The sequence below is a fragment of the Bos javanicus genome, chromosome 16 (genome assembly GCF_032452875.1).
Source record: "Bos javanicus breed banteng chromosome 16, ARS-OSU_banteng_1.0, whole genome shotgun sequence".
In the NCBI taxonomy this organism is placed as follows: domain Eukaryota; kingdom Metazoa; phylum Chordata; class Mammalia; order Artiodactyla; family Bovidae; genus Bos; species Bos javanicus.
Genome location: NC_083883.1, coordinates 42164561 through 42178696, shown reverse-complemented (window position 1 = coordinate 42178696; position 14136 = coordinate 42164561). Strand labels below are relative to the sequence as shown.

General features: G+C 42.0%; 1 protein-coding gene across 11 annotated transcripts in view; it reads left to right on the top strand.

Annotated features, from left to right (window-relative positions):
- VPS13D (vacuolar protein sorting 13 homolog D) overlaps positions 1 to 14136 on the top strand; it is a 272136-nt gene that overhangs the window by 32610 nt on the left and 225390 nt on the right. For 10 of the 11 annotated variants that reach the window (XM_061382671.1, XM_061382670.1, XM_061382669.1 and 7 more), the window contains exons 16-21: positions 407 to 577; positions 2004 to 2134; positions 5609 to 5741; positions 7276 to 9489; positions 10598 to 10749; positions 11970 to 13001. In XM_061382671.1, coding sequence (XP_061238655.1) covers positions 407 to 577; positions 2004 to 2134; positions 5609 to 5741; positions 7276 to 9489; positions 10598 to 10749; positions 11970 to 13001 — 3833 coding nt within the window. Of the gene's footprint in view, positions 1 to 406; positions 578 to 2003; positions 2135 to 5608; positions 5742 to 7275; positions 9490 to 10597; positions 10750 to 11969; positions 13002 to 14136 lie in introns of those variants that run through there. The other variant, XM_061382675.1, reaches the window with a different exon arrangement.

Here is a 14136-nt window from a genome sequence, read left to right as displayed (position 1 = left end):
AAAAATGCAGTGATTACAGATCAGTAGTCTTCGTCAGAGGTCAAAGAGGGAGTGAGTCCTGTTTTGTGCCCATGGGTTTGCTGTGTGGATCCTTATCTGACTTGGAGATGCCCCTGTGCTCTCCCTTGACTGGTGAGTGACTGGAGCAACTCACAGGGCCTCCGGGTCTGGGGTTCCATGATGGGAGTGAATACAGCAACTTGGTCTTGAGGAGTCCTGTTGATACCTAGAGGCAGTCCTTATTGGGCTCTCTATTTTATAAAGTTTTTGAAAACGAGACTTAATTGGAAAATAATTGAGGAAATGTCTTTTTTTCCCCCAGAATTCTTTGCCAGTTATAAAGAATAAGGTGATTGTTTTGCTGTGTTCTATTTATTTTTTTTCCCCTCTGGTTCTTTTCCTCTAGCTGCAGACCCAGATGACCCGGTTTTTGAGATGCTGTACGAGAGAAATCCAGTGCACAGCCATTTTGAGAGGCGGCTGAATGTCAGCACGAGGCCCTTGAACATCATATATAATCCCCAGGCTATTAAAAAAGTGGCAGACTTTTTCTACAAGGGAAAGGTTCATACCTCAGGTTAACTTTTTTGTTTGATTATGTTACTTTCTAATGACCTCTTTGTTGTCGCTTCTGGGACAAGGGTTATTATACATTCCGGTGACCTGGTAGTGCTAGAAAAGGCCTGACAGTAAGTGGAAGGGTTGTCCTTCGATACTGAATCAAAGTGAATATCCTTGGAAAGTTGCTCTTCCAAGGGGAATCAATGACTTAATATTTTTTCTTTCTTTGCCTTCATTTAGCATGCATTTAAAATACTTTCCAACTATTACGACAGTGGTTTCCTTGGCTACCCAGGATATTTTAGGCCAGAGAATTTAGGAGGAATGTTCAAGAATTTTCTGCTAGATGAGAGTGGTCTGTTTTACTTGTTTGGTGCAGCGATATATACTGCAGAGGTTGTCATTGGACTCTTCTGTGCACTGGTATACATATGTCTGCCTTTGTCTCCCAAAAAGATTTGAGACAGTATATGCAAAAAAAGCAATTCTGTTGATAGAGAAATCGATAAAACGATAGTGCTTTCCTAAATATATCCGTCACTCCTCTTTCATAAGAGTTGTTTTAGTTTTTGATCCAGTTTTTGAGTCTTTTCATGCCTGGAAAATCCCACGGATGGAGGAGCCTGGTAGGCTGCAGTCCATGGGGTCGCTAAGAGTCGGACACGACTAAGCGACTTCGCTTTCACTTTTCACTTTCATGCATTGGAGAAGGAAATGGCAACCCACTCCAGTGTTCTTGCTTGGAGGATCCCAGGGACGGGGAGCCTGGTGGCTGCCGTCTGTGGGATCACACAGAGTTGGACACGACTGAAGTGACTTAGCAGCAGCAGCAGCATGTACATGAATGTGTGTGCATGCTTAGTTGCTCTTTGCGACCCCATAGACTGCAGCCCACCAGGCTCCTCTGTCCGTGGAATTTTCCAAGCAAGGATACTGGAGTGGGTTGCCATTTCTTCCTCTAGGGGATCTCCCCCACCCTGGGATTGAACCCATGTCTCCTTCATAGGCAGGTGGGTTCTTTACTACTGAGCCCTCTGGGAAGCCCCTTTCATGTAGACGGTGACCATAAATGTCTTAGCTTCATTGCTCTGACACTGATGGAACGTAGAAGGCAAATCCTCCTAAATTCCAGTTTCCCTTTCAGTAATGATCATGCTTTTAAGGATTTTGAAATATAATACTTTAGAATCTTTCAGAAAATGATTCTAGAAATTCTGATAACTTAGATACCCACCTCTTATGTACTACCTTTCTCTGCATGGCTGTCCCTCACTGTCTTTGCCACTTTCCTGTGACCCCAGCTCAGGCTGGAGTAAGGAACTCCTGTTGTACAGACTGTTTTTTAGCTTTGGTGGAAATTCCTGGTGAGAGTAGATGTTGCAGCGCTTTCTTTCACCCAACCATAAGAACATTCTGACTCTTGGATATTTCCAATCTGGCAGGTTTTGGTTATCAATCTGAACTTGAGTTGAGAGTGGCTGAAGCTGCGCGAAGACAGTACAACAGACTGAAGATGCAGACCAAGGCAGAAATCCGACAGACTCTTGACCGATTGCTAGTGGGTGATTTCATTGTAAGTGGACATAACGAATGCTCCTTTTGGGGGTGGGGGTGGGAAGAGGAAGGCATTCTTTTTGGGAAATTCTTTATCTATAGTAGAGAGTCATGCTTGTATCAATTACACTAATAAGTAAGCAGAATCTATGAAATACTTATCAGCTAGCAAAAAGTAAAATCCCATGTCTTTTACAGTCAGGGTGTAATAAATAAAAACAAATGACTGAGACTAGATCATCTATTATTTCTTCCTTGTTTCTGTCTTAGAACATTCTCAAGACTTGTCTTTGTTCCATTTTCTAGACCTGACATTTTGTAAATATTTCAATTAAGAACACCCCCTTTTACTTACTGTTATCAGAAGAAAAACTATTGGAATGATGCCCCAGTAACTTTTTGTTTTAAAGATTTGTTTGTTTACTTTTTTGGCTGTGGTGGGTCTTTGTTGCTGCATGTGGGTTTTTCCGGTTGAGGCGAGCAGGGTCTACTCTTTGTTGTGGTGCACGGGCTTCTCAGTGCAGTGGTTTCTCTTGTTGTGGAGCATGGGTTCTAGGTGTGTGGGCTCAGGAGCTGTGGCTCGTGGGCTTAGTTGCTCCGCTGCATGTGGGATCTTCCCGGACCAGGAATTGAACCAGTGTCCCTTGAATTGCAAGGAGGATTCTTAACCACCGGTTCACCAGGGAAGCCCGATACCTCCATTTTGATTCCTGGGAGTGATGATCACTTTGTGATGCCGAATGCCCAGCTGACATGAGGACGCTTGTGCACAGGAAGAGCCAAGAAACATCTCAACAGTCCAGCTAAACTGAGTTTCTGACCCTGTGGCCTGGGGATGTGCTGCTCAGATGCAGCAGTAGGTGTACCACTCAGAGGGTAGCTTGTAGTTGGTGCAGAGCCAGCTGGGAGTGTAAGGGATGGCAGAAATGTTCAGGGGCAACACTTAGGGGTTTGTAGTATGGGATGCAGAATTTGTTCTGTTTTTTGTTTTTGCATGTGTTTCAATACAAATAACAGCATTTAGTACTTCTGATTATCTTAGACCAAGAGGTTTCTCTTTCATGGCATTTATATAAATTATCTTTTACTACTACATATAATTTACCAAATGTTACTATTACTACATGTAGTTATATAAATTATATTTATATAGTATATATAAAATGTATAAATTATATATTTACAATACTAGGATATGGAAGCAACCTAGATGCCCATTGACAGATAAATGGATAAATAAGTTGTGGTACATACACACAATGGAATATTACTCAGCTATGGAAAGAAATGCATTTGAGTAGTCAGTTCTAATGAGGTGGATGAATCTAGAGCCTATTATACAGAGTGAAGTAAGTCAGAAAGAGAAAGATAAATACCGTATATTAAGGCATATAAAGGCAAAGGAACCAGAGATCAATTGCCAACATCCGCTGGATCATCAAGAAAGCAAGAGAGTTCCAGAAAAACATCTATTTCTGCTTTATTGACTATGCCAAAGCCTTTGACTGTGTGGATCACAACAAACTGTGGAAAATTCTTCAAGAGATGGGAATACCAGACCACCTAACCTGCCTCTTGAGAAACCTATATGCAGGTCAGGAAGCAACAGTTAGAACTGGACATGGAACAACAGACTGGTTCCAAATAGGAAAAGCAGTATGTCAAGGTTGTGTATTGTCACCCTGCTTATTTAACTTCTCTGCAGAATACATCATGAGAAACGCTGGTCTGGAAGAAACACAAGCTAGAATCAAGATTGCCAGAAGAAATCTCAATAACCTCAGATATGCAGATGACACCATCCTTATGGCAGAAAGTGAAGAGGAACTCAAAAGCTTCTTGATGAAAGTGAAAGAGGAGAGTGGAAAAGTTGGCTTAAAGCTCAACATTCAGAAAATGAAGATCATGGCATCTGGTCCCATCACTTCATGGGAAATAGATGTGCAAACAGTGTCAGACTTTATTTTTCTGGGCTCCAAAATCACTGCAGATGGTGACTGCAGCCATGAAATTAAAAGATGCTTCCTCCTTGGAAGGATAGTTATGACCAACCTAGATAGCATATTCAAAAGCAGAGACATTACTTTGCCAACAAAGGTCTGTCTAGTCAAGGCTATGGTTTTTCCAGTGGTCATGTATGGATGTGAGAGTTGGACTGTTAAGAAAGCTGAGCGCCGAAGAATTGATGCTTTTAAACTGTGGTGTTGGAGAAGACTCTTGAGAGTCCCTTGGACTGCAAGGAGATCCAACCAATCCATCCTAAAGGAGATCAGTCCTTGGGTGTTCATTGGAAGGACTAATGCTGAAGCTGAAACTCCAATACTTTGGCCACCTCATGCGAAGAGTTGACTCATTGGAAAAGACTCTGATGCTGGGAGAGACTGGGGGCAGGAGGGGAAGGGGACGACAGAGGATGAGATGGCTGGATGGCATCACCAACTCAATGGACATGAGTTTGGGTAAACTCTGGGAGTTGGTGATGGACAGGGAGGCCTGGCATGCTGCGATTCATGGGGTGGCAAAGAGTTGGACACAACTGAGGGACTGAACTGAACGGAACTGATGGCATCTGGAAAGATGGTACAGACAGTTCTACGTGCAGGGCGGCAAAAGAGACACAGACATAAAGAACAGACTCTTGGACTCAGTTGGAGACGGTGAGGTAGGATGATTTGAGAGAATAGTATTGAAACATACACATTACCATATGTAAAATAGACAACCAGTGTAAGTTTGATGTATGACTCAGGGCACCCAAAGCTGTTGCTCTCTGACAACCTGGAGGGATGGGGTAAGGACGGCAGTGGGAGGGGAGTTCATGATGGAGGGGACACATATATACTTATGGCTGATTCACATTGATGTATGGCAAAAACCATCACAGTATTGTAATTGTCCTCCAATTTAAATAAATTGAAACAATATATAAATTGTTTTTTACTGTATATAATCCTCTTTGATAGCATTTATATAAATTAGCTAATTTATATAACAAATTCATGGGAAGAGCCATTAACAAATTAATGAATTGTCCCTTTTTTATATTTAAAATGTCAAAGCTTATGTTTTTCAGTAAGATATTTTGGCCTGAAAGTTCGTGCTTAGCAATGTCCATGAATAAATAAAAATATTTAGATTTCTCATTTATTTGAATTCCATAATTTCTACAATACTTTTAAAGTATTAAGTCTTTAGAAATAAGACCTTTCTTAAACCATCGATCATCAGAATCAAATAGCAAGCAACGCCCAAACCAGTAATTTGCACATTTTTCTTGCCCACTTCAGCCGTTTTCCTGTGGTAATGTCTCATATCCTTAAGCATTTGGATCCACTTTTATTTTAAATGTTTTGCTTTAATACCATAGACCATTAGGTCATCCTGTGATCCTAGTGTGACCTTCAGGGAGGCTTGAGCTCCAGCTGATAAAAGTGCCCACTCTTAGCTGTTGTAGTTCAAGGCTATTTAATTGTGGTTGATTCTATTTTTATAGGAGGAGAGTAAACGGTGGACTGTGAGACTGGACATTTCTGCCCCTCAAGTGATATTTCCTGATGACTTTAAGTTCAAGAATCCCGTGTTGGTTGTTGTGGATCTAGGAAGAATGCTGTTGACCAACACCCAAGGTACAGTGTGAATGTGAAGTAATAAAGGCATATCTTGGCAGATTGATCTCTCTCTCTCATTGAACCAAGTAAAGCTTAAATAGAGGTTTATTTAACGTTTCTAGGCTCCAAAGTTAACTTGTTACTTTTTTATATAGTAGTTTTATTGAGATCCATTTGAAAATGTACAATTCAGTTGTTTTTGGTATATTCATAAAATGGTACAGCTCTCACTGTTATCTAATTCTGGAACATTTTCTTTGTCCCAAGAAGACATTCTAGACCCATATTCTCTATTACCACCTCTCCTAGCCTTTGCTAACCACTGATCTTTCTATCTCTGTTTATTTGCCTGTTCTGAACAGTTCATGTAAATAGAATCATGTAATATGAGACCTTTTATGTATGACTTCTTTCACTTAGTGTTTTCAAGGTTTATCCATTTTGTGAAAAAAGGGAAAGTGAAAGTGTTAGTCACTTAGTTGTGTCTGACTCTTTTTGACCCCTTGGACTGTAGCCCGCCAGGCTCCTCTGTCTTTGGAATTCTCCAGGCAAGAATACTGGAATGGATAGCCATTCTGTTCTCCAAGGGATCTTCCCAACCCAAGGGACTGAGCCCTGGTCTCCTGCATTGTAGGTAGATTCTTTATCATCTGAGCCACCAGGGAAGCCCTGTAGCATGTTATCAATACTTCATTTCTGTTTGCAGCTAAATGATGTTCCCTTGTATTGATATACTACATTTTATAATATTTATCCACTCATCAGTTGGTGGACATTTGGTTGTTTCTACTCTTTGGCTGGTATGAGCTTGGCCCTAAGGGGATGTGTAAAGGGAATTACATCCGAAGAAAAGGATCACACAACCTCAGAAAGTACCTACTTGGATTTATAAAACACTAACATGGGACAGAGACACAGGTGACCAAACCCAGGGACGTGTTTTTGTAGTTGTCGCGACACTGCTCAGGTGCCGAAGAGAGGGGTTGAGTGAATTTGGGGCTGGAAACTTGACATATTAAGCAATTACTGCTCGCCAAGTGCTGATCTAAAACTCGGGTATTGTGTTGAGGAGGCAGAGGAAACCTCTGTTCTTTTGGAAACTTCTAGTTGGGGGGACAAAACAAACACATAGATGAATACAGGAAAAAGTAAACAAATAAGGAGGGTTGGTGATGGCAGCTCATGCAGTGCAGCTCAGATGTTGGGGGGCGGGGGGACAGTGTCTAGAGGGCATTGTTCGTTTCTGCACCCTGACATGTGTTCCTGTGTTAGCAGGTCTCCATCTTTCCTCATGTTCCATGAACTTTTACTCTTTGTGTTTTGATTTCCAAATCAGTAGATAAGTTCACTCTGAATACATGGGAAATACAGAATACTATGCTAAGAGTTTTCATCCGTTTATTTTTTAAATCAGGGCTCTTGATTCTTTCGTGTTGTCGTTCAGCCTCTTAAGTTGTGTCCGACTCTTCTCTACTTTTCTTAATTATTACATTAAATGGGGGAGGAAGGCAAGAGCCGACATGTACTTTAAATCTTCTGTTTTCATCTGCAGATGACTCCAAGAGGAAGAGTGGGGACGGGTCAGCATTGGAAGAGAATCAGTTCAGTGATGATGAATATAAGACCCCTCTTGCCACACCTCCCAATACCCCACCTCCTGAGACTAGCAGCAGTAATGGGGAGAAAACACCTCCATTTTCTGGAGTCAAGTTCAGTGAAGAGCAGCTTCAAGCACATCTCATGAGCACGAAGATGTACGAGAGGTACTCGCTGTCCTTTCTCGACCTGCAGATCATGGTTGGACGCGTGAAGGACAACTGGAAGCATGTCCAGGATATTGATGTGGGACCGACCCATGTGGTCGAGAAATTCAACGTTCACCTCCAGTTAGAACGTCGATTGATTTATACATCAGATCCCAAGTACCCTGGAGCCGTCCTCTCAGGCAACCTACCAGACCTGAAGATCCACATCAATGAAGATAAAATATCTGCTCTGAAGAATTGTTTTGCTCTCCTGACCACCCCAGAAATGAAGACTTTTGACTCTCAGATGAAGGAGAAGATTTTTCCCCAAGGGGGACAGCGGGGAAGTTTGCAAGACTCTGTGATGAACTTGACCCAGAGCATTGTGATGTTGGAGCAGCATACTCGGGAGGTCTTGGTGGAGTCACAGCTCCTCCTGGCGGAGTTTAAGGTGAATTGCATGCAGCTTGGTGTTGAGAGCAACGGCCGGTACATCTCTGTGCTCAAGGTGTTTGGCACCAATGCTCACTTTGTGAAGAGGCCTTATGATGCTGAGGTCTCCCTCACCGTTCATGGTTTGCTCCTGGTGGACACCATGCAGACGTATGGCGCTGATTTTGACCTTTTGATGGCCTCCCACAAGAACTTGAGCTTTGATATCCCGACAGGAAGCCTCCGGGACAGCAGGGCCCAATCTCCCGTCTCTGGGTCCAACGTGGCCCACTTCACGAGTGCTGCCACACGGAACAACCAGTCAGCCACTAGTATTTCTCTGGACAGAGTTCTCACCAAAGAACAAGAGTCCCTCATAAAACTGGAATATCAGTTTGTGAGTTCAGAGTGCCCGTCCATGAATTTGGATAGCACTCTTCAGGTGATTTCATTGCAGGTGAATAATTTGGATATCATCCTAAATCCAGAGACAATTGTGGAGCTGATTGGTTTTCTTCAAAAATCTTTTCCCAAGGAAAAAGATGAGTTGAGTCCTCAACCTTTAATGACTGATTTTGAAAGAAGCTTTAGGGAACAGGGAACTTACCAATCTACATATGAACAAAACACGGAGGTTGCGGTGGAAATCCACAGACTTAACCTGCTGCTCCTTCGGACGGTGGGAATGGCAAATGGAGAGAAGTATGGCAGAAAGATTGCAACAGCGAGTATAGGTGGCACCAAAGTTAATGTCTCCATGGGCAACACATTTGACATGAATGGTTCTCTCGGCTGTTTGCAGCTTATGGATTTGACACAAGAGAATGTTAAGAACCAATATGTTGTCAGCATTGGAAATTCCGTAGGCTATGAAAATATCATCAGTGATATTGGCTTCTATGAATCTGTATTTGTCAGAATGGAAGACGCAGCCCTCACTGATGCTCTGAGTTTCACCTTTGTTGAGAAATCTAAACAGGAATGTTTTCTCAACCTCAAGATGGCCTCCTTGCATTACAACCACTCCGCTAAATTCTTGAAGGAGCTGACGTTGTCCATGGATGAGCTGGAAGAAAATTTTCGAAGTATGCTGAAAAGCGCAGCCACCAAAGTCACCACGGTCCTAGCCACTAAGACAGCTGAGTACAGTGAGATGGTATCACTCTTTGAAACTCCCAGGAAGGCCCGGGACTCCTTTTTCTTAGAAGAAAATGAACCATATGGGTTTGGCCTAGGTGCGTCTCATTCTGACACCGTAAAGCTCATCTTGAACATAAACATTGAATCGCCAGTGGTTTCCATCCCTCGGAAGCCTGGGAGTCCCGAGTTGTTGGTAGGACACTTGGGACAGATCTTCATCCAGAATTTTGTGGCAGGAGATGATGAATCCAGAAGTGACCGTCTGCAAGTAGAAATCAAAGACATTAAATTATATTCTTTGAACTGCACCCAGTTGACAGGCAGAGAGGGCCCCGGGCCGGAAATGAGCCGGGCGTTCTGCCCTCTGTCTGGGTCTGCCAATGCCAATAGTCAGGAAGAAGCTCACTTCACCCGACATGATTTCTTTGAATCTTTGCATAGAGGTCAAGGTGAGGCATGGGTATCTTTATTCTCATTTTGTTTAGATTCCAGAGCCAGCTATGAAGGTAGTACCTGGCTTAAACTAACAACAAAAACCTTTCTTTTAGAATTACCCTGAGTGAATATTTAAGAAGTTAAAATAGAATTTTAAGAGAATGCTTTCATATTACGTTTGAATGTTTGCACCTTTTCCCACTGAATGCCATTTTTGGCAAAATAAGGATTTTTTAAGTGGCCCCCTTGGGTGAGTGTTCATTCACTGGGATTCAGTGGGTGGATTCTGTTAGAGTATTATGTAATTTAGTCAGATGCATCTGACTTTTTCATTCCTAAGCTGTAGATCTTTCCTAGTTAAATATTGTAGTCTAAGATAGCTGGAGGGATTGACAGAAATAGAATGTGCAATTTAGTCTGTGGATGTTATGGTCTCTGTTGGCTATCCTGCCATCTTGTGTAATGGTTTGGTGCAGGGTTCTAGGAAGCTTGTGTTTATGTATTCTCAATCTGATCTGCTAAAACCAAGCAGTTCAATCTGTTAGTCTTGGCATCTATAGAAATCAGCTAAGCTATATTGATTGGTGAAGATATTAATGCCTTTGAGAACTCCTATGGTTCTCAGATGTTAACACACTGATTCCTTTTTACATAGTTACCGAAAGATTGCTTTCTCTGCTTGGGTTAAAAGTTGTTCACTTAGAGTTCTCTGTTGTCCTTGATTCTGAGTTAGGCCCAATAAGAGGGATCAATCTAAAGCTGATTGATGAGCAATTTTGTTTGGAAAATGCCAGCTTGGGAGGTTAAGAGAAGCTTACTGAGGACCCTTGCCTGGGTTAATGTTCACTGCACCGTATTTTGAAACCATCAAATGGAGCCTGTTATGAAAATAGCTGTAACATGCTCTTTATGTGTAAATTTATCTTATACCCTTGCTTGCTGTGAGTTTTGGTCTTGGAATAGTTGCCAGGGTTTGTACTCAATCGCAGACCCTCGGCGCCAGGCTAACCTGCCTTCGTGGTCAAAGAGCAACTCCTGGCTTGTTATAGACCCTCACTTGGTCAGCAGCGACACAATCAGTCTGAGTGTTTCTAGTCGGTCATTTCTTCTCTCTTACGCCAGCTTTTCACATCCTCAACAACACGACCATTCAGTTTAAACTGGAGAAGATCCCTATAGAGAGAGAATCTGAACTGACTTTCTCACTTAGTCCAGATGACCTGGGAGCTTCTAGCATCATGAAGATTGAAGGAAAATTTGTTAATCCGGTTCAAGTAAGCACGCTATTGATTTTTATGTCAGGACAGTTGAAGTCATGTAATGATTTTATATTTGTTATATACATGTGTTATATTTATGTCTTGTTATATTTTGTATATATAAAATGTTGGAAGGAAAATATAAATTCAAAGAGATATTGTTGATGCACATTATTGTCAATAACTTGTTCTAATAAGCATGGTATCCTTTTATCATGTCCTTCTATCACTGAATCAGTCTTTGTTAGCTTCTTCATGTGGAGGGGTGAATTATAGAGTGGAAGAGGGCAAATCGTTAATTCTGTTGCCATTAAGAAATGAGGAAAATTATTGCTTAAAAAGTCAGGATCCCTCTTTCCCAGAGTGTTATAATTCTTGTCACACTTTTGGCATATGTGGCCCACCTATAAAACAATCTGATTATCTGAGCTGTTGACAGATCCTTTCAAGGGAGAATTAGTCTTGCCCTCATTGAAATGAAATGGTCCAGGGTGTGTGTGTGGTATGTATGTATACATCTTTCATCCTTTTTCCTTCAAAAGTGTCATTTTTCCTGCTTTCACAGGCCAGAGAGCAAAAAGCATAACATTATAAAACAGCAAGGATAGGCAGGACCTTAGGACAGTGCACAGGATCTAGAGCAGTGACTGGTCATTAGTTTGGCAGCTGCTCTGCAGTAACCCAGGGGTGCTGTTAACAGAACATGTGTAGCTTTTGACATCAGTACTTTCTGGATATGGGTCTCTGGTTGAGAGAACTTTCCCTGAATCTTTTTCTTTTTGGCTTTTAAGGTTTTTCTCTTTTAAACTTTTCCTTCAATTTCTGTAGTTTTGTGGGGTTAGAAAGAATGATTGTGCAGATTCAGGCCTACATTTACCAGCACTTATTGAACATTTATTGTGTGAAGATTATTCCGTGAGGTACTTGGGGACAGCCTTGTCAATGGACACAGGTCAGAGAGAGGCAGAGTGTAAGGACGAAAAAGAAAGAAAGAGGGGATCCTTGCTGTCAACTAATTTAAAACATCTTGGAGAGTTGATATATAGCAGAAACCAAGGCGATATTGTAAAGCAGTTATTCTCCAATTAAAAATAAATAAATTGAAATAAAATATATCTTATAAATTATATTTTAAAAAAACCACTTGGGTAAAGTCATACAAAATTTGTGGGCAGTGCATATGAATGCATTTGACAGTAGCAGTGGAATAACTGAATTTTTCTCTTCGAATGCAGGTGGTGTTAGCAAAGCATGTATATGAGCAGGTTTTACAAACGCTGGACAATCTGGTGTATAGTGAAGATCTGAATAAGTTTCCAGTCAGTGCAGCCTCCTCACCCTGCCCTAATTCTCCTCTGCCTCCCCTCAGTACCTGTGGAGAACCTTCCGCTGAAAGGAAGGAGAATGGATTGTTCAGCCACTCCAGTCTTTCTAACTCTTCTCAAAAGTCCTTGTCTGTGAAGGAAGTCAAATCCTTTACCCAGATTCAAGCCAACTTTTGTATATCAGAGCTTCAAGTTCAGCTAAGTGGAGATCTGACCTTGGGGGCCCAGGGTCTTGTGAGCTTAAAATTTCAGGATTTTGAGGTGGAATTCAGTAAAGACCACCCCCAGACTCTGTCCATTCAGATTGCCCTGCGCTCTCTGCTGATGGAGGACTTACTGGAGAAAAATCCAGATTCCAAATATAAGAACCTGATGGTGTCTCGGGGAGCCCCAAAGCCATCTAGTTTAGCACAAAAAGAGTATCTCTCTCAGTCTTGCCCTTCTGTGTCCAACGTGGAGTATCCAGACATGCCTCGGTCTCTCCCTTCTCATATGGAGGAAGCTCCCAATGTATTTCAGCTGTATCAGAGACCCACCTCGGCCTCCCGGAAGAAGCAAAAGGAAGTCCAAGACAAGGACTATCCCTTGACCCCACCTCCTTCTCCAACGGTAGATGAGCCCAAGATACTTGCGGGAAAGAGTAAATTTGATGATTCCTTGGTCCATATCAATGTATTCCTGGTGGATAAGAAGCATCCAGAATTCTCTTCCAGTTACAATCGAGTTAACCGGAGCATTGATGTTGATTTTAACTGCTTGGATGTGCTGATCACACTGCAGACCTGGGTCGTGATCCTAGATTTTTTTGGAATTGGCTCCACTGCAGACAACCATGCGATGAAGGTGCCGCCTGAGGACGTCCTACAAAACGTAAAGTCAGAATCAAGTGCGTTAGCAGAGTCTGAACTTCAGGAGCCAGTTAACACCAAACTGGATCTCAAGGTATCAGTTCCCTTAGGCTCTTGTTCTGAGTATGAAGGTGGGCTTGTTTACTTAGATGCTCTCACTGTGTATTTATGCCAGAAAATCGATACCTCACAGAGGAGATACGTGGTCTTTTGGATGTCTATTCCTAAAGGGTAGACGTTAATATCTCAGAAAAGGTTTTAGCATTAATCCCATCTGGAGGCAGGGGAAATAAATGGTTTCAGTGACTTCTTGTCTTTCCTTTGGGCTGTAAAATTCAGTGGAATTATTTAGCTTCTTTATGCCTCTGTTTCCTTATCTTCCATTGTCTGATTATGGTAACTAAATGAGGAAATTGCTTGAAGCACCTGGCAATGTGTCTAGCACATAGTAACCATGTTACTATGTAACTAGTAACTAGTACAGAGTAGCTATTTTTAAATGTGCCTTTTATTATCATCTCCCTCTCACTCAGAACATTATTGGCTTTTAGTGAGAGCAAGAGTACAGGTGTCTTAAATGTCAGACTGCCTGGATTTGAAAGCTGGCATTTTTGTTGTAACCACACAGATGTTTGGCTGTGGACAAACCATTTAACCTCTTTCTCCCTCAAGTTTTTCATCAGTAAACAGAGATTGTTTAATGGTGCCTGTGTCATTGGATTGTGGAAGTTCAATGAGATGACCTAGGTATGGCCCTCCTCACGTTCGTGACAGAAATGATCATTCAGTGAATGGTACCTTCCATGCTTCTTCCTCCCATGCAGTTGTCTATAGAAGCCAAGTTAGGGTCTCCTAGAGTGTTCCACATTCTGGATTTGTCTGTTTCTTTATGGTACATTTGACTCCTCTCATCCTCTAATTTTAGAAATGGAAGTTAGCTCTAAAGACTTGATCAGATCCAGGTCCGACACTTCATAGGTGGTGCTGAGTGCTTCCTGTTGCGTTATACCAGGAGGTCTACAACACCCAGTCATCCCACTTTCAGTGATGCTAGCTAGGATCCATGCTGAGAGTGGGCTCAGGTGCTGACAGCTGGATTCCTCCAAACAAAGCGTATTTGCATTATTTTGGTGATGAAGTGACTAGAGGTTTGTTTTTTTTTTCCACTTCCCCCTTCATGATAACTCATTCCCTTGAGATCCTTCTGTCATCCATGTCCAGAAGCCACT